Source organism: Eriocheir sinensis, chromosome 29 (assembly GCF_024679095.1).
Source record: "Eriocheir sinensis breed Jianghai 21 chromosome 29, ASM2467909v1, whole genome shotgun sequence".
Classification (NCBI taxonomy): domain Eukaryota; kingdom Metazoa; phylum Arthropoda; class Malacostraca; order Decapoda; family Varunidae; genus Eriocheir; species Eriocheir sinensis.
In genome coordinates this window covers 14480894-14500611 of record NC_066537.1, presented here as the reverse complement: position 1 = coordinate 14500611, position 19718 = coordinate 14480894, and the positions used below count along the sequence as shown (strand labels likewise).

Sequence of the window (19718 nt, the reverse complement as noted above, 5' to 3'; positions counted from 1 at the left end):
TTACATCTTTATTCTTGAATAAAAAGTTTCTTTTAATGAAGCCCAACATTCTGTTCGCTTTATTTGCTGCATCGATGGATTGATGTGAGAATTTGAGGTTTGACGCGATTTTGAGGAGAGAGAGAGAGAGAGAGAGAGAGAGAGAGAGAGAGAGAGCGTCAGGGTGTTAAACGTGTTCTCATTGGCTACAATTACTAAGTGGTTGGTGAGAGGAAGGGAGGGAGGGGGGAGGGGGGAAGGCACGGGAAGGGAGGGGGGAGGGAAAAGGGGCAGACCCATCCTTCCCATAATGTGGTCTATGGGAGGGAGGGAAAGGGAGGGGGAGAGGAGGGAGGGAAGAAGAGAAGGGCCCATGGTTGGCTACTGGGAGGGAAGGTAGGAAGAGATGGAGGGAGGGAGGAGGGGGGGAGGGGTATAGGGGAGGGGGGAGAGGGAAAAGGAAGGGATATAATGTGGAGGTAACAAAATGGTTCCTCTTTACACCTTTTCCCTTCTTGCAAATTTACCTGTTATCGTAATTATCATTATTATTATTATTATTATTATTATTAGTAGTAGTAGTAGTAGTAGTAGTAGTAGTAGTAGTAGTAGTAAGAGTAGTAGTAGTAGTAGTAGTAGCTGTGACAGTGGTAGCAGTGGTGGTGGCAGTCGTAGTAGAAGTAGTATTAGCAGTAGCAGTAGTAATAGTATAAGTAGTAGTGGTGATATTTATTATGTGATTATGTCGGTCTGTGGCTGGTCAGGAGATGGTGGTTAGTGTGGTAATGATAGTGGTGGTGGTGGTAATAGCGGCTGAGGAGGTGGTGGTCGTGGTGGTGGTGGTGTAGGAACTAAAATGGTCGCTAATGTGAAGGTGGTGGTGGTGGTGGTGGAGGTCGTGGTGGTGGTAGGGTAATGGATATAATGGTGTATGTATATTTATGGTGTTGATGATTATGGTGATGTGATCTCTCTCTCTCTCTCTCTCTCTCTCTCTCTCTCTCTCTCTCTCTCTCTCTCTCTCTCTCTCTCTTACCTGCTGTTGCTTTTTCACCTTTGTTGTTCCTTTCTCTTCTCTCTTCGGTTTTCGTTCATGGTTTTATTTTTCAATCTCCATTAATTTTTTTTTTTTCACTTCTTCCTCTCCTTTTCTTTGCTCTCTTCCTTTCATTCCACCCATCCATTCCTCCTCACGTGTACCTCTGCTCTTTTTCCCAATTCTCACGCTTCTTCTCTTTGCCATTCCCTCTCCTCTATTTCCTCCAATTATTTTCTCTTTCTTTCATTCTCTCACGTCTCTCTGTTTTGTCCCTCCCTTTCTCGTACCTCTCTTGTCCTATTAATTTTTCTTCTATTTTATTCATTTTTTCCAATCTTCCATCCTACAGTGAGAATGAGATAGATAGATATAGATAGATAGACAAATAGACAGATAGGGAAAGAGAGAGAAAAGGGATAGGGGGAAGAACTTTGATGAGGGATATTAATAAACATTTTTTGTGGTAAGAAAACGAAAAAAATACAGATATCAACCTTTTATTTATTTTTTAATATGTACACTTTTCTAGGAGGTAAAATTAAGTGATAGTTTTCGAGCTTTCTTTTTTTTATTAGCTCCTTAATTTTATTTTAAACACATAATTCCTTAACAGTATAAAGCTGGTCTAACATTTACAAAAAAGTTCTCAAGTTAATTATTTCGTTCTTTCTCCTATCCACTTCTTTCTCTTCCTTCACCTACTCACTCCTTCATCCTCCTCCACCATATTCCTCCTTTCTTCCTCCAACATACTCTTCTCTTCCTTCTTTAATCTTCTTAGTTTTTCTTCATCCTTTATTTACGGTTCCTACACCTTCACTTCTTCCTCTCCTCCTCCTCCACCTCTTCCTTAAAGTATTTTTCTCATGCTTTTCCTCCTCTTCCACCTTCCTCTTCTTTCCATCCCACGTAGACCCACCCAAAACAAAACAAACACTCACTTAAAACAATAGATGAAAACCGTCTCAAAGAAAACAAAACAATAGCAAGACAAGACAAGAAAGCCCACCCAAAGAAAACAACAACAAAAAAGATAATCTACCCAAACCAAAACAAGAAAATTAACCCAAAGAAAAGAAAGCAAAAATCAAACAAGATAACCCACCTAAAAGAAAACAATAATAAGACGAAAAACAAGAAAACTAACTCAAAGAAAACAAAGCAAAAACAAGATAGCCCCCACAAAACAAGACAATAAAACGAAAAACAAGAATATTAACCCAAAGAAAACAAAGCAAAAACAAGATATCCCACACAAAACAAAACAGGAATTAAACGATAAACAAGAAAACTATCCCAAAGAAAACGAAAACAAGCAAGATAACCTAACAAAACCAAAACAAGAATAAACGAAAACAAGAAAACACACAAAGAAAACAAAAAAAAAATAACCTACCAAAAACAAAGCAAGAATAATACAAAAAAAAACACCCAGAGCAAAATAAAACAGGAACAAAACAAGGAATCCTACCAAAAACAAAGCGAGAATACAAAAAAAAAAAACACACCAAGAGCGAAATAAAACAAGAACAAAACAAGATATCCTACCAAAAACAAAACAAGAATAATAGTCGTAAAAAAAAGTGCAGTATGGAAGGTGTAAGGAGATCGTTTTCCTGAAGAATCAATATATATCATCAGGGAACGTATACTTTCCTCCAGAGGCCTACTTCAGTGTTCTTCCACCCTTTTTGACGTCCACCCCGAGAGTAAATATTAAAAATTCTTTCCACTCTAGTCACCTTATTAATTTTTCTACCACATTTTGATTTTCCTTCTCAATTTTTTCATTATATTTATCTTTGCCTGAATTACTTTTGTTCTACCTGCGTCTGTCCTGCGTTACCTTGATGTATTTGTTCTTATCCATGTTGACCTTCCTTATTCCTCGATGTACCTGTCTTTATCTATGTTGACCTTCCTTATTCCTCGATGTAACTGTCTTTATCTATGTTGACCTTCCTTATTCCTCGATGTACCTGTTTTTATCTATGTTGACCTTCCTTATTCCTTGATGTACCTGTCTTTATCTATGTTGACCTTCCTTATTCCTTGATATACCTGTCTTTATCTATGTTGACCTTCCTTATTCCTTGATGTACCTGTCTTTATCTATGTTGACCTTCCTTATTCCTTGATGTACCTGTCTTTATCTATGTTGACCTTCCTTATTCCTCGATGTACCTGTCTTTATCTATGTTGACCTTCCTTATTCCTTGATGAACCTGTCTTTATGTTGACCTTCCTTATTCCTTAATGTACCTGTCTTTCCCATGTTCACCTTCCTTATTCCTTGATGTACCTGTCTTTATCTATGTTGACCTTCCTTATTCCTCGATGTACCTGTCTTTCCTATGTTGACCTTCCTTATTTCTCGATGTACCTGTCTTTCTCTATGTTGACCTTCCTTATTCCTTGATGTACCTGTCTTTCTCTATGTTGACCTTCCTTATTCCTTGATGTACCTGTCTTTCCTATGTTGACCTTCCTTATTCCTCGATGTACCTGTCTTTATCTATGTTGACCTTCCTTATTCCTTGATGTACCTGTCTTTATATATGTTGACCTTCCTTATTCCTCGATGTACCTGTCTTTATCTATGTTGACCTTCCTTATTCCTTGATGTACCTGTCTTTATCTATGTTGACCTTCCTTATTCCTTGATGTAGCTGTCTTTATCTATGTTGACCTTCCTTATTCCTTGATGTAGCTGTCTTTATCTATGTTGACCTTCCTTATTCCTCGATGTACCTGTCTTTCCTGTGTTGGCCTTCCTTATTCCTTGATGTACCTGTCTTTCCCGTGTTGACCTTCCTTATTCCTTGATGTACCTGTCTTTCCCGTGTTGACCTTCCTTATTCCTTGATGTACCTGTCTTTCCTGTGTTGACCTTCCTTATTCCTTGATGTACCTGTCTTTATCTATGTTGACCTTCCTTATTCCTTGATGTACTTGTCTCTCCTGTGTTGACCTTCCTTATTCCTTGATGTACCTGTCTTTCGTATATTGACCTTCCTTATTCCTTGATGTACCTGTCTTTATCTATGTTGACCTTCCTTATTCCTCGATGTACCTGTCTTTCCTATATTGACCTTCCTTATTCCTCGATGTACCTGTCTTTATCTATGTTGACCTTCCTTATTCCTCGATGTACCTGTCTTTCCTATGTTGACCTTCCTTATTCCTTGATGTACCTGTCTTTCCTATGTTGACCTTCCTTATTCCTTGATGTACCTGTCTTTATCTATGTTGACCTTCCTTATTCCTTGATGTACCTGTCTTTCCTGTGTTGACCTTCCTTATTCTTGATGTACCTGTCTTTATCTATGTTGACCTTCCTTATTCCTCGATGTACCTGTCTTTCCTATATTGACCTTCCTTATTCCTCGATGTACCTGTCTTTCCTATGTTGACCTTCCTTATTCCTTGATGTACCTGTCTTTATCTATGTTGACCTTCCTTATTCCTTGATGTACCTGTCTTTATCTATGTTGACCTTCCTTATTCCTCGATGTACCTGTCTTTCCTATATTGACCTTCCTTATTCCTCGATGTACCTGTCTTTCCTATGTTGACCTTCCTTATTCCTTGATGTACCTGTCTTACCTATGTTGACCTTCCTTATTCCTTGATGTACCTGTCTTTATCTATGTTGACCTTCCTTATTCCTTGATGTACCTGTCTTTATCTATGTTGACCTTCCTTATCCCTTGATGTACCTGTCTTACCTATGTTGACCTTCCTTATTCCTTGATGTACCTATCTTTATCTATGTTGACCTTCCTTATCCCTTGATGTACCTGTCTTTCCTGTGTTGACCTTCCTTATTCCTTGATGTACCTATCTTTCCTGTGTTGACCTTCCCTATTCCTTGATGCACCTGTCTTTATCTATGTTGACCTTCCTTATCCCTTGATGTACCTGTCCTTCCTGTGCTGACCTTCCTTATTCCTTGATGTACCTGCCTTCATCTATGTTGACCTTTCCTTATATCAATCACAGCAGCTTATTGATGTTTTTGCTGACCATTTTTCCCTCTATCTATTTACCTATCCATTTCTCAAATCTAAACATAAATAGATCCTACAGGTACGCATAAAAGTAACTTCACTCTTCCTCACCGTTTACTTTACTGGCCCCATAGTTCTTTTTTTTGTTCACTCATATTATTTTTCGTCTCTTTTGGGCCTCACTTTCACTGTAGCAACCCAAACAGAACACGTTTCTCGCTTCTACAACGATATCCTTTCTTCACTCTTCCTCACCGTTTACTTTACTGGCCCCATAGCTCTGATTCTTTTTATTCACTCATATTATTTTTCGTCTCTTTAGGGCCTCACTTCCACTGTAGCAACGCAAACAGAACACGGATCTCGCTTCTACAACGATATCCTTTCTTCACTCTTCCTCACCGTTTACTTTACTGGCCCCATAGCTCTGATTCCTTTTGTTCACTCATATTATCTTTCGTCTCTTTTGGGCCTCACTTTCACTGTAGCAACGCAAACAGAACACGGATCTCGCTTCTACAACGTTATGCTTTATTTTCCCAGGTAGCGGTAAAAAAAATCTCACTCACTCACTCATCAGATTTCGTGCATCCATCCGGCCACATACAGCAAGACAGTCACCCACCCCTCACACATTTTCATCCACCCTACAGTAGGCCGTCCGCTGAGGTTGAATAAGACTGCCAGCGAGAGAGAAGAAATCTTAACCCGGTAGCAGAGACGGGCCAAATTTGTGGCTTTACCGTGAAGCAGCGACGGGTCAAATTTTTGTCATGATAAAGACCCCCCAAAATAGATGATGCATAAACTGATCACAAATGCGTTGATATATATTATGAGATGGTTTTTTTTTTTTTTTCTTCATTAATTCGCTTAGAGGGGCCTTTAATTAAGAAACATGATCCCTGTAGCTACCGGGTTAAACATTCTAAAAGTACAAACCAGTCAATCAGTCATTCAGTCAGGGATCTTGTTAGAGGGGTGGAATATACACAATCCTCAAAGTAGGTCAGTCAGTCAGCCATTCAGTCAAGGATTCAGTCTGTCAGTCAATCTGAGAGGAAATATTACACATTCTAAAAGCAAAGGTCGATCAGTGAGTCAGATAGTTTTTAGCCAAAGGGAGATAATTTAAAACAATATCTTCAGCATAAGGCAGTCGATTGAGTCAAGGAGGAAGTCAATCAGAGTGGAAATTCTATACATGCATTCTAAACGTACAAGTCAGTCACTCAATCGGTAAGTCGGTCATCTAGAGAATGGGATGTTTTTAATACAATCTCTTCAGCTTAAGTCAGCCAGTCAGTCAAAGGGAAGAAAGGTTGATCATAGTTTTCACACTCTAAGCATTGGAGAAATCAGTCAGTTCGTCAGTCAGGCAGGTAGTCAGTCACCTAGCCAAAGGAAGATAATTTTAATACACTACCTTCAACGTAAGTCTGTCAATCAGTCATAGTCACGAAAGCAGTCAGTCAATGAGTCAGTCAGTCGAAAAGAGGAAACCTTGAGCAGAATCCTTACACCACAAGCCTTAGATACATCAGTCAGTCAGTCAGTCAGTCAGTCAGTCAGTCAGTCAGTCAGGCAGTCAAGTAATCAGTCACTCGGTCACTCTGTCATGAAACAATTGAACTCTAAAACGATGGTTGACTGTCTATCCTGTTTCTCTCTCTCTCTCTCTCTCTCTCTCTCTCTCTCTCTCTCTCTCTCCTTTATTCATTTTTTTTAGTTTGTCTGAGAATGTGATTGTCTGTGTTCTCTCTCTCTCTCTCTCTCTCTCTCTCTCTCTCTCTCTCTCTCTCTCTCTCTCCTTTATTCATTTTTTTTAGTTTGTCTTAGAATGTGATTGTCTGTGTTGTTTTACTCTCTCTCTCTCTCTCTCTCTCTCTCTCTCTCTCTCTCTCTCTCTCTCTCTCTCTCTCTCTCTCTCTCTCTCTCTCTCTCTCTCTCTGTACGGGTATTTTTAGCGTCAATCTTGCCAATAACCAAGTGATTTCTTTTCAAAATGATTTAGGCCACTTATCTCATTGTTCTCTCTCTCTCTCTCTCTCTCTCTCTCTCTCTCTCTCTCTCTCTCTCTCTCTCTCTCTCTCTCTCTCTCTCTCGAATATGTCAGCCATTACATCAAACGACTTGTCAAATCTTTGTGCCACGACTCAGGAACCGGTGACAAGCGTGAAAACTGTCTGACACTGAGTCCGTGACGTTTGGACTGAAGAAAAGAGTGACTCTGAATCGTCTTTGGCAAGGATAAGCGAGGGTGATCAGATGGACTATATGTGGGGAAGAATTCACCACCCAATTACTTATACGATGAGACGAAAGAAAATATATATACTAATCCAAACGTCTGAACGCAAATGACATCATGAACGTATTAAAGGAAAAAATTAGGCCATTGATATAAAAATGGCATTGCGAACTAACTGAAGAAGAAGGAAAGTAGGCGAGTAAATACAGTAAACAATGAAAATTGGGAAGGAAATATATGAAAAAAAAACTTATTGAAACATTTACTTGTAACTACATTTCTTAACTTTAGAAGCTGAGTTTGTTTTCTAAGGTGCTGCTAACTGGCTTTAGTCACGAACAATTATTTAAGATGATAGCAAATTAGCCTCCTCGTCTCGTTCTGCTCCGTGAAGAGCGACTTTCTGCAGCATTAGCTTGTTTATTTATTTTCCACACCATCCCTGCTATTCAGAAAATGAACAAAATTCATCATCAGACTATATTATCTATTTTCTTTACAGTACGGTGGCATATCAAATCTTTGATATAAAATTGCTGGACTGGGTATAGTGGTGCTGAGGTCAGAAAAGATGCATAAATATTAAAAACCCTGCAGCCTATGAAGGAGCGAGTGCCCTAGGTTAAAAACCCTGGATTATGATGAGGGATATATAAATACCCAAAGACTTTCACCCTAAGGAATCGGATGAGGGTCATGAAATAGGGGAACGACGGTATATAAATAACTCCTACTTTGGTTTTGTGTTGATTTAATTAATTAACCTGTACATTCTTCTGCTTCCTTCTGTACTTTTCCTCTGCCATTTCTTGTGTGTTTCCAAGAAGCACAACTTGTTTCACTAGTAGGGGTGATGAAGGAAAATTGATTATGGTGTTTATTGTGACTCTTACTCTAGGTTCGAGTTGATCATATGAACTGAGGTCAGAAAAGATGCATAACTATTAAATTAGAATGAAGGGAATTCATATATCTACATCTATTAAGCCTTTCTGAGTCTTCCAGCTGCATGGATGAATAGGAAATAAATAAAAGAAAGGGAAAAAATGGCAAAGTGAAGAAGAGAAAAATGAAGTGACCCATTCACTGCGACAGAGGCATGCCAATACATCAGAACCTTGATAGCAGTTCACTGAGTATTCCAGCTGATGAAAGGACTAGAAAAGGAATTGTTACTGGAGAAAGTAGGCTCCAGGAAACAAAGAAACTGACTGACATGGTAATTTTGATGAGGTAGACTGTTATTAAAATCCTCAGTATTTGTCTCCGAGTTTCCTGTTGATGGAATGAAGAAATATACAATGGATACAGAAAATAAAGCTGAATGTAGAAAGAAATCGAGTGACACGTTGTTACCGTTTGTTAATGCATCAAAACCTAAACTGGCATCTACGAGTCGTTCATCTTGAAGGATACGAGAAAAAGAATGGAAAAAAAGAAAAAGCTAACCGAAATAAAGGTATATCGCCAGACACGTTAGCTTGACTCAGCGCTTCTTAACCATATCTGACCTCAACTCGTGTACTTGGGTATTGGCAGCCCAGAACCCCGTGAGTGACTAAGGCTGCTCAGAACTTAAGATTTTATTACAAAGATTACGTTTGACACGCCACCATGAAACAAACAGGAAATGTTGTTTAATGATTTATTTGTTCATTCTCTTAATACATGGGATCGAAGACGTCATGGGAATGTAAATCCAATCATAAAAAAAAGTAATACATTGGCTGTATGGTAAAAGCAAAGCCAAATCGTGTCTACTCCTTGCAGTGTTCTTGGCTCAGCACAGCTCACAGCCTCTAAAACCCTACAGCCTATGACGGAGCGAGTGCCCTAGGTTAAAAGCCCTGGATTATGATGAAGGATATATAAATACCCAAAGACTTATCCGTGAGACTTTCACCTTACGGAATGGGATCAGGGTTATGGAATAAGGGAACGACGGTATATAAATAACTCCTACTTTGGTTTTGTGTTGATTAAATTAATTAGTCTGTACATTCTTCTGCTTCTTTCTGTACTTTTTCCTCTGCCATTTCTTGTGTGTTTCCAAGAAGCACAACTTGTTTCACTAGTAGAGGTGATGAAGGGAAATTGATTAAGGTGTTTATTGTAACTCTTACGTTCGAGTTGATCATATGAACTAAGTTGTTGTTTTTATTTCCGACATTCGTTTCATTTTTTTTTTTTTTTTTTTTGAGGGTGTATCCTTTTTCACGGCTGAAGGGGACCAAGAAAAAAACAACATTAAGGAACGTATCAAATCGCTCAGCTCCGGCAGAATGGAACAACACAATAACAGTCATGTAGCACTTGAAGACGCAGGCGATAAGAGTTCTGGAAGGTATTCATATATGTTAATTTTATGAATAAAATTTGGGTATTAAAATTTCTTACTCTTGTGGATGATGATTATATGAATTAAATCAGGCGTTGATCTTTCTTTTGGCCTTCCAATTCCATTTTTTAAGCGCAATAATTTTCACGGTTAGAGGAAGCGTAGAGAGCACACCTTCAGATGCATATTATGAACCTCAACTCATGGAGGACGGATTGGTCATAGTCAGGAGTTCAGGAAGGTGTTCAGAGATGTTGATTACAGATTAGATTTGAGTGTTAAACTTTTCCATGGCAGTTCTGTTACTATAAATATTACGTAACGTTTTTATATATGAGCTTTGTGGATTTTAACGTGATTTTAAAAGCTATATCTTATGAAATACAAAAACGTATATAATGAGAAGGCACTATTCGAGGGACATTTCAAGTCATTGTTTAAGTAACTTTGAAACAGGGTTAATTGTTTTACTTTTTTATGAAGATGTGCTCACGCAAACAAAATTTACAAATGGACAAGATGTAGCTAAAAAAAAATAATAATAATAATAAAGACCGTTTTAAAATCACACTCGATTTTTTTCTAAATCATCTGATGATGAAGCTGAAGAAATATAGTGACAGAATTTCAAGAGAAAACAAAACCCTGCCACGGAAATGTAGATAATCAAAATTTTGTCAAGACACACTTTTTCTAAACTATAATAAAATAAATTTGAAGAAGGCAAAAGCGTGCTGCAACAAAAAATATAAAAAAATCAATATTGTTTTAAAGCCCAATAATCTTTCCTGAAACAACGTTATTAAAAAGAAGAAAGATATGAAAGAAAAAGAAAATGAACAGACCATACCAAAGAATAAACCTCGAAAAAATAATGAATGAATAACGAGACAGGATATCCTACCGATACAACTAAGTATATCTCTAGAGGAGATAGTGCCGGAGGAATACGCAAGGAAAACAATTCTGGGAAGAACAAAATGCAGCAGTAATGAGGCAAAATAAATGAAGATTATAAGGACAGTACATTTTCTTCTGGAAATATCTTGGCCCCTTAAAAAATGTGTGTGTGTGTGTGTGTGTGTGTGTGTGTGTGTGTGTGTGTGTGTGTGTGTGTGTGTGTGAAAAAGAAATTCACGAGATGCAGACAAAAAGGGAATTGGCCTAATTTCCTCAAAAAGGAAGAACAACTCAAGGAATAAAAAAATGAAAAGGACAGTTAGTTGTAGCTCGATACAAGAAAAGGTGACGAGACGGCAGCCAGTTTCAGAACACATTATTAGGGATGGATGAGAGATCTAAACACTTGTGAATTCTTGCACTAGTAAGATGGACATGAAAATCGACTGCAAAAGACCAGGAAAAAATGGTAGAGATGACAAATACTTTCTGAGCACAATATACTAAAGGTGGGCGGGAGACAAAACAGTGAATCCCTGCACTAGAAAGCTGTTCTCTATAACTTTCATTTCATTGGACATCGAATCCTGTAAGAAGGAGTACACCACCATATGGCAGAGAAGTGCACAACGTTAGGAAATTCTTAGCCTGCTGCTGATGCTTACATATTGGTACAGATACGTATCCAAACTAGTGATCGAAAATGACACATGGCAGCAGCTATGAGACGCTCGAAATCACTGACAGGTTGAAGAAAACGGTGAAAATAGTAAAAATAGTCAATAAGAAACACCAAGAAATAGAACACAAAGCTGAGTATGAGTGAGGACAACCAGGGGATGGAAAGAGACGAAACCAAGACAGAATATTTGTCTTTGAGAGAGAGAGAGAGAGAGAGAGAGAGACAGAGAGAGAGACAGAAAAAAAAAAAGAACAATAGAGGAAGTGGAGGAAACCGTGTGGATTCTCATGTAACCGAACATCAAAACCACAAACTCTCTCTCTCTCTCTCTCTCTCTCTCTCTCTCTCTCTCTCTCTCTCTCTCTCTCTCTCGTACTATTATTTCATTTATCTTTTCTTTTTTCCCTCTTCTGTCTAGTAGTTAATCTTTTTAATACATTTTTTCCCTTGCCCATTTTCAAATTTTCATATGTCCTTGCGTCTCTCTCTCTCTCTCTCTCTCTCTCTCTCTCTCTCTCTCTCTCTCTCTCTCTCTCTCTCTCTCAAGACCTATCCCCTCACATTGCCCTCTAAAAGGAAAAAAATACTAAATAAAAATACACAAAAAACAGATCCACTGGGCTCGAAGGCATTCAGTGGAGGCCAAAAATAAACAAATAAATAAAATATATGATTCTTTTTTCTTCCAAAATTGGAGTTTCGTACTAGAAAATGATAGCACACACACACACACACACACACACACACACACACACGCAGGTAAAGAAGTACAGGAGGGAGACGGAGCAGGAAAAGGAAGGAGGTGGAGAGGCCATAAATGAGTGTAGAAGAATATGAATAAGAATAATAAGGAAGGCTATACAAAAAGGAAGGCATCAGGAAGGAGGATGTTAAGGAGGGCGAAGTGTGGGAGGGCAAAAAAAAAGAGAAAACATAGTAAATAAAAGCAGATAAATAAAATAAAAAAACCAATAACTCCACATACGACCAAACAGAAGGATAGCTTGAACGAGGCGAAGGACGACGCAAGACAGAGGAAAAAGATTACATATAGAAAAATTGTATGTGCGTTTCATGAAGTGTTGCTGCCACCAGACCCGAGGCAGCTATACATAAAAATAAAGGTTGAAAAGTAACGAAAACCCTGACCTTGAACGAACGAGCTCTCTTCAAATAAAAATTAATGTCTGTATCGAAAGAAAAAGTAAACTACGAATATTTTAACCTCGAAAAGAATACACGAAGAAAATACTATCCATCTACAAACTTTCCAAAAACTCCAAAAGGTCACAGGAAAAATAAATAAGTAAAAAATAAAAAAAAGAATCAAACATAACTGAGAAAATTATTCATGTCATTACAAACTCGACCTCCGACCACACCAATAAACACAACAGCTATATATACATTTCGTTCCCTCCAAAAGCAGCAGCACCGCCAGTAAACCCTTGCAGAACACCACCTTCAGTATAACTTGTCCCCCTTCTCTATGGCTTAAACCTGTGGCACACCTCACACTCACACACACACACACACACACACCTTCTTGCCCTACAGGTGAGGCATACGTGTGAAGAGGATAGAGGTGGAGGGCGACGATGAGAAGAGGGAAAAGGAAGAGCAGGAGAACTGGATGAGCAAGAGAATAAAGAGGAGAGTAAAGAGGGCGGGGGTGTGAACATGAATGTGAAGAGTACGAGCAGGCGAGACGATGAGGAGAACCTAGACTATGACAGGGAGACGGAGAATTGAGACGATGAGGAGAACCTAGACTATGACAGGGAGACGGAGAATTGAGACGATGGCAGAGGAAATGTGGGAAAAATAATACAAAGAGAAGCAGTAGAAAAATGGATGAGAAGGAAGACGGAGAAGAAGAAAATGAAGAAATGTTATTAGATAAACTAAGAGCCTACAGGCCTCCAGAGGGAGAACTACGAAGGCCAGACGCAACACCTGTGGAGGGTCATGGGGGAGAGGAGGGAAGGCGGGGTGAGGGGGAGGCAGACGTTATACTTCAAGGGCGTCGATGGAGGTGTTGGGGCCTCGCGGGGCACGTCAAGGGAAGTGGTAGGGCCGGGGCAGGGGCAGGGCAAGGCCAGGGCTGGACAGGGCAGGGGCCCAGGGGTGGCCCTGCCTGCTGCGAGCCGCGGCCCCTCATCACCACTCTGTTCACGGCCGCCAAGGCGCCCCCCGCAGTGCCGTGGCCGTCACCGGGCCTCCCGCGGCGTCTGGCTGCCCCACTTGGCCTTCCAGCGATGCCAAGCCCCCCCGCGTGGCCCCCGCAGCGTCCTCGCCCCGCTCCTCCCCGGACGCCCCTCGGGGTCCAGCCGGCTGAGGGTGTCCACGTGGCTGCCGCAGTACCGGCTGTCCCGAGGCCGTGACCTCGTAAGCCCTACCGCCCCCCCAACTGTCAGGGGGGGCCACGGGGTACCAGTGGTCCCCTGCCCCTCCCGTGGGTCATGCCCAGCACAGCCTGGGTCACAACAGGACCAGGGGACCAGGGTGACCCCGCCCTGCCCCGCTCCTATGCCTCGTGACCCAGGCGGGGCGGGGCGGGGCGGGGCAGCCGTAACGGTCGGCGGCGTGAGCCATCTGGCCCCGGCCCGCCCCGCGCCGCCCCCCCCCCTGGTGGGGCAGGGTGCGGGCAGCCATATTTGTTATTCAAATGAGCCAATCAGGACAGTAGTTCATGGGGAAATTGATTGGCCGATGGGCGGGGTGGGGCGGCGGCGGGCCCCGTGGGGTGACCCGCCACCCGCCAATCCGCCGCCGACCTCCAGGCCTTGGCCCCGCCCCTCGCCCCGCCCCGTCGCGGGGGTGTCGCGGCGGGGCGGGGCGGGGCGGGGTCTGCCTAGCCGCCCCGCCAACGCCACGCCTCCTGCCCCCTGGTGGCCGCTGTCCCAAACCTCCGCGGCACCGCTCAGCCACGCCGGCGGTGGGTGACGGGGAACAACCAGACCACGGGGCCCCCGCCCCCCGCACAACCCACCCAGCCCCAGGGCACCTGGGACAGCCCCAGCACGCCCCAGGCCGCCCAGACCTGCCGCCCCGCCCGCCGCCACCCCCGGAGCCGATGACCCAGCGCCGCCGCGTCCTCGGGGCCTCCCGGGGTCTGGCTGACTTCGCCGCCACCACACAGGCCCGCCCGTCCCGCCAAGCCAGCCCCGCCACGCCAAGCCGCCCACCCCACCGTGGGGCTGAGGCGAAGGTCTCCCGCCCAACCCCGCCTTGCCCCACACCAACACCGCACCCACACGCCACCCCCGCCCACACCTCACCCCTCTGGCGTACGACAACACCCACCACCACAACCAAGCCCCATCGCCCCCACGTACCCCGCGACCCCAGACAGTAGCCCCGACACCCCACAAGTGTAACCGGCCCCCGGAGTACACACACACACACACACACACACACACACAGGCCACACCCCTCAACCTCTACATCCCATAGCTTGCATAACCCTACACTGGACCCTCCTCCTCCTCCATCACCCCCCAGCCACCACCTCCAAAAATAGCATCGAGTAATTGTCATTATGCATTGGGTTACCTTTTACCTTTCAATTATTTGGTGAGATTCTGTTCACTATTACACACGCTCACAACCACCAGTCACCCACCACCACCACCACCATAACTAACACCACCACTACCACCATCTACTACAACGAAGACAACAACAGTCATTAGTATTTCTTTACCACCACTATCCACCACTGTTACTACCACTCTTGCCAACAACGACAACATCACCTCATCCACCACCACCACCACCACCGTCATCACCAATTTCCCTCTATAGGTGATGCGCTGGTCTATATTTACGGCTTAATTTCATATTGACAAAGCAAACAGCGTATTACTTCAACTACTCGACCGTCCATTACTATTACCATAACTACTTATTACCACCACCACCACCACTGCTACTACTACTACTACTACCACCACCACCACCACCACCACCACTGCTGCTACTACTACTACTACCACCACCACCACCACCACCACTGCTACTACTACTACCACCACCACCACCACCACCACCACCACCATCACCACCACTGCTACTACTACTACCACCACCACCACCACCACTACCACCACTGCTGCTACTACTACTACCACCACCACCACCACCACTGCTGCTACTACTACTACTACTACTACCACCACCACCACTGCTACTACTACTACCACCACCACCACCACCACCACCACTGCTGCTACTACTACTACTACCACCACCACCACCACCACTGCTGCTACTACTACTACCACCACCACCACCACCACTGCTGCTACTACTACTACTACCACCACCACCACCACCACCACTGCTGCTACTACCACCACCACCACCACCACCATCACCACTGCTACTACTACTACAACCACTACTAATGACCACCACCCTACCACCCACCACCACAACCACCACCACCACCATAACTATTACCATTATTCCTACAACCACCACAGCCAAACACAGATACCACCACCACCACCACCACCATTCGGCATCAAAAAGCACATAATTTATCACTGGAAGCAAACCTAGTGCAATAATAAATATGGATGATAATAATAATAATAATAATAAAAATAATAATAATAATAATAATAATAATAATAATAATAATAATAATAATAATAATAATATTTTGTAAGAATAATGAGAATTCAAATATCATAATCCCAGCGTCTTCCTAAATTTCTTAGGTGTGATTAAAAAAAAAAAAGCGAAGAAATTATAAGAAGGGTTTTCGTAGCAGTGGGAGCAGCCTAGCATTGGCAGAAGTATTAGTACAGGTTGTAGCAGCGGTAAGAAACGTTGTAACAAAGAGAATGAAGAGAACAAAAACAACAATAATAAACAAAAATACTGGGAATAATTACGTAAATAAAAAAAAAATACTATAATACTTTCTTTTAGTCTTAGTCAACAATATCTGTGGAATTATCTTGAGAACTGATGATTCTTACTATCCTTAAATCACCACCAACACCACACCCACTTTACTACTACTACTACTACTACTACTACTACTACTACTACTCTATTGTTGTTGTGTTATCACATAAGCAACTTTTCAATTCCAAAACTTGCACAGTCGAGAGAGAGAGAGAGAGAGAGAGAGAGAGAGAGAGAGAGAGAGAGAGAGAGAGAGAGAGAGAGAGAGAGAATTTTCCTCCTTTCCTCCTGGGTACCTCCCCCTACCCCTCACACCACCACCACCACCACCGTTACTCTAGACGTCTGCAGCATAAACGTGATGTCATGCACTGAGGGAGGGGGAGGGGGAGGTGGAGGAGTAGGAGGAGGAGGAGGAGGTGGAGGTGGAGGAGGAGGAGGAGGAGCGGTTCTATGTATATTATTGGGTGAAGATTAATTTACAATGAATTCTGTCTGTTAGTGTTTGGCAGTCTCTCTCTCTCTCTCTCTCTCTCTCTCTCTCTCTCTCTCTCTCTCTCTCTCTCTCTCTCTCTCTCTCTCTCTCTCTGTCTGCTTGCATATCACTATGTCTGGCTCCCTTATCTGTCTGGCTGCGTGTGTGTGTGTGTGAGAGAGAGAGAGAGAGTGTGTGTGTGAGAGTGTGTGTGTGTCATTTTAGTTCTTTCCTTTCTTTCATTCTTGAATAACTTTTGCATGTATTTTTTTAACCCAGTTATTGTATTTCATTTAACTATATAGGTGTGTGTGTGTGTGTGTGTGTGTGTGTGTGTGTGTGTGTGTGTGTGTGTGTGTGTGTGTTTTGTATGGTTGCAACAACTTTTTTAAAATTTTACTCTCTCTCTCTCTCTCTCTCTCTCTCTCTCTCTCTCTCTCTCTCTCTCTCTCTCTCTCTCTCTCTCTCTCTCTCTCTCTCTCTCTCTCTCTCTCTCTCTCTCTCTCTCTCTCAAACTTTTTTTTTCTAATTTTTCTACTTAAAAAACATTAAACGGAAGACGAACTATCTGGAATTGAGTGAACGGAAATAATAATTATACTATGCTGTTACTAATAATAATAATAATAATAATAATAATAATAATAATAATAATAATAATAATAATAATAATCACAACAACAATAACAACTAGGGAAACAGGAGAATAATTAACGGCAAAGACCATCTCAGACTGAAAATTTATCTGTGGCACACCTCACACGTATTTAGCTTAACCGTTTGGAAAGAATTTATCAACAAGAAATCAAACGGTGCAGGAAACAAAGGAACTCACAATTGATTTTTAGGAGCAGCGAGTAGCAGGCTTTTTTATTATTGTTTCCTTTTTTGTGCCCTTGAGCTGTCTCCTTTGTAAAAAAAAATATATATATATATCCGCACCACGCGAAGACGGACCACAAGCCACCTCAAGGATTTAACTGGAATGCCACAACTAGACGCCTTGGGAAAATAATTGGCTTGAAGGGAAACAGAAATATATCAAAATGAGCGAAAATGAAAAGCCACGGGGAAGTGAAGGAATAGGAATGAATGTTGAAAAGCCACGGGGAGATTAAGGAACAGGAATGAATGTTGAAAATGAAGAAATAGGAATGGATGTAACAGAGTAGAAATAGTAACAGTTTAATAATAATAAATGGAAAGATTAGAAATGATATGAGGAACTGAGAACACTAAAGGGAAAATAAAGGAATAGGAATATCTATCTAAGGTAGGATAGTAATGGTAAAAATATCTATCTAAGGTAGGATAGTAATGGTAAAACTATCTCAAAGGTAGGATAGTAATGGTAAAAATATCTATCTAAGGTAGGATAGTAATGGTAAAACTATCTCAAAGGTAGGATAGTAATGGTAAAAATATCAAATGAAAATAAAAGTAATAATATGATAATAACAATAAAACGAACAACAAATGGCAAGTAAAACAGGAAGCAACAATATATAGGAGAATAAAAGGAAACAAGAATCAAGCAAAAATATTAATTCAACAGCATGAGATACCGATACATATGGAAAAAAATGTTATATGAAAAGAGAAAGAGTAATGGAAATAATATAAACCATGTATGTTCAGTATTTTTTTTTTAGTGAGCAGATAAAAAAAAAAGTAATAAATGGAGAGAGAAAAATATAGACAAGAGGATGTCATGTAATATTAGCAAATACTTGAGAGAGAGAGAGAGAGAGAGAGAGAGAGAGAGAGAGAGAGAGAGAGAGAGAGAGAGAGAGAGAGAGAGAGAGAGAGAGAGAGAGAGAGAGAGAGAGAGAGAGAGAGAGAGAGAGAATTTTGAAACCAAATAATTTCCTCTTGCCAGTTAGGAAAAGGGAAAAAAAACAAGGACAAGATCTTCCAGGTACAGGTGTTGAAAGACTTAATTAGGGGACTTTCCTCCTCCTCCTCCTCCTCCTCCTCCTCCTCCTCCTACTCCTCTTCCTCCTCCTTCTCTTCCTCGAGCTAGACAGACATTTTCGGATATAATCAACTCTTGCATCAGTTGGAGGGACAGGACAAGGATGGGAGAGTAAGTTGAAAGTCTTGAAAATACTGTCCCGGGAAAATCAAACTCAGGGGAAAGTGGAATAGAAAAAAGAATGTAAGGTAAAGAGACTGTCCAAACCTCAGTGTTGTCTGGATTCGTATATTAATAAAGAGAAAGGAAAAAAAGGAGTGAGAGGTGGAGTAGAAAGGCTGGAAAACTATGCTAGAATAAAGTGGAATGAAGAAAAATATAAGGAAAAAGATTGTTCCAGAGCATAGCCTTGTCTGGATTCGTATATCAATAAAGAGAAAGGAAAAAAAGGAGTGAGAGGTGGAGTAGAAAGGCTGAAAAACTATGGCAGAAGAAAGTGGAATGCAGAAGAATGTAAGGAAAAAGATTGTTCCAGAGCAGTCTTGTCTCGATACGTATATTAGTAAAGAGAGATTGTGAAGTAAGGATGGAAAACTATGGCAAAAAAATAAGAAAAGAGAAACCGTAATTGGACAAAATGGATGAACAAATATAGAAACGCGTCCAGGATTTAATTTTTTCCTCCATTCTTATATTTGTGAAGACAAGGAAAAGGTGTGAGACCGAGTAGAAAAGCTGCAAAATCATTGGTGAAAAAATATAACCATAACAAGTCGGATGGAATGGAATTTAGAGTGACGGTTTTAGTGGTTAGTTTTGTCTGGATTCGTACCCTAGAGAGGACAAGAAAAAGGTGTGAGAGAATGAGAAAAGCTGGAAAATTAGGGGAGAGAAGAAGTGGAAAACCATATGGATTTGGATGAAAAGATGTTCAGAGACGGTTTCAGGACTTAATTTTGTCTCATCCAATATTGTAGCGAGAGCAAAGAAAAGGTGAGAGAATGAGAAAAGCTGGAAAATTAGGGGAGAGAAGACGTGGGAAAACCATATGGAGTTGGATGAAAAGGATGTTCAGAGACGGTTTCAGGACTTAATTTTGTCTCATCCAATATTGTAGCGAGAGCAAAGAAAAGGTGAGAGAATGAGAAAAGGTGTAAAATTAGGGGAGAGAAGATGTGGGAAAACCATATGGATTTGGATGAAAAGGAT

The 19718-nt window shown here is 41.4% G+C and overlaps 1 protein-coding gene and 1 long non-coding RNA gene across 8 annotated transcripts; one reads left to right on the top strand and one right to left on the bottom strand.

Moving 5' to 3' along the window:
- Window positions 1–1499: 1499 nt before the first annotated feature.
- Window positions 1500–6849, bottom strand: LOC127005100 (uncharacterized). 7 transcript variants are annotated; one of them, XR_007758290.1, is made up of 10 exons: window positions 5000–6849; window positions 4635–4716; window positions 4353–4514; window positions 4011–4272; window positions 3829–3929; window positions 3606–3666; window positions 3524–3564; window positions 3341–3483; window positions 3100–3222; window positions 1500–3058 (listed from the first exon to the last, which is right to left on the bottom strand). It is a non-coding gene; the product is annotated as an uncharacterized LOC127005100 (long non-coding RNA). The 7 variants fall into 7 exon arrangements; XR_007758288.1 differs by lacking the exons at window positions 4353–4514; window positions 4635–4716 and having other exon boundaries at window positions 3341–3666; window positions 3829–3949; window positions 4232–4312; window positions 4959–6849; XR_007758291.1 differs by lacking the exons at window positions 4635–4716; window positions 5000–6849 and having other exon boundaries at window positions 3341–3666; window positions 3829–3949; window positions 4192–4293; window positions 4333–4576.
- Window positions 6850–13891: 7042 nt separating this feature from the next.
- On the top strand, window positions 13892–14557 carry LOC127005285 (translation initiation factor IF-2-like). The gene has a single exon (XM_050874079.1). The coding sequence runs from the start codon at window positions 13892–13894 to the stop codon at window positions 14555–14557; it is 666 nt and encodes a 221-aa protein (XP_050730036.1).
- Window positions 14558–19718: the final 5161 nt, after the last annotated feature.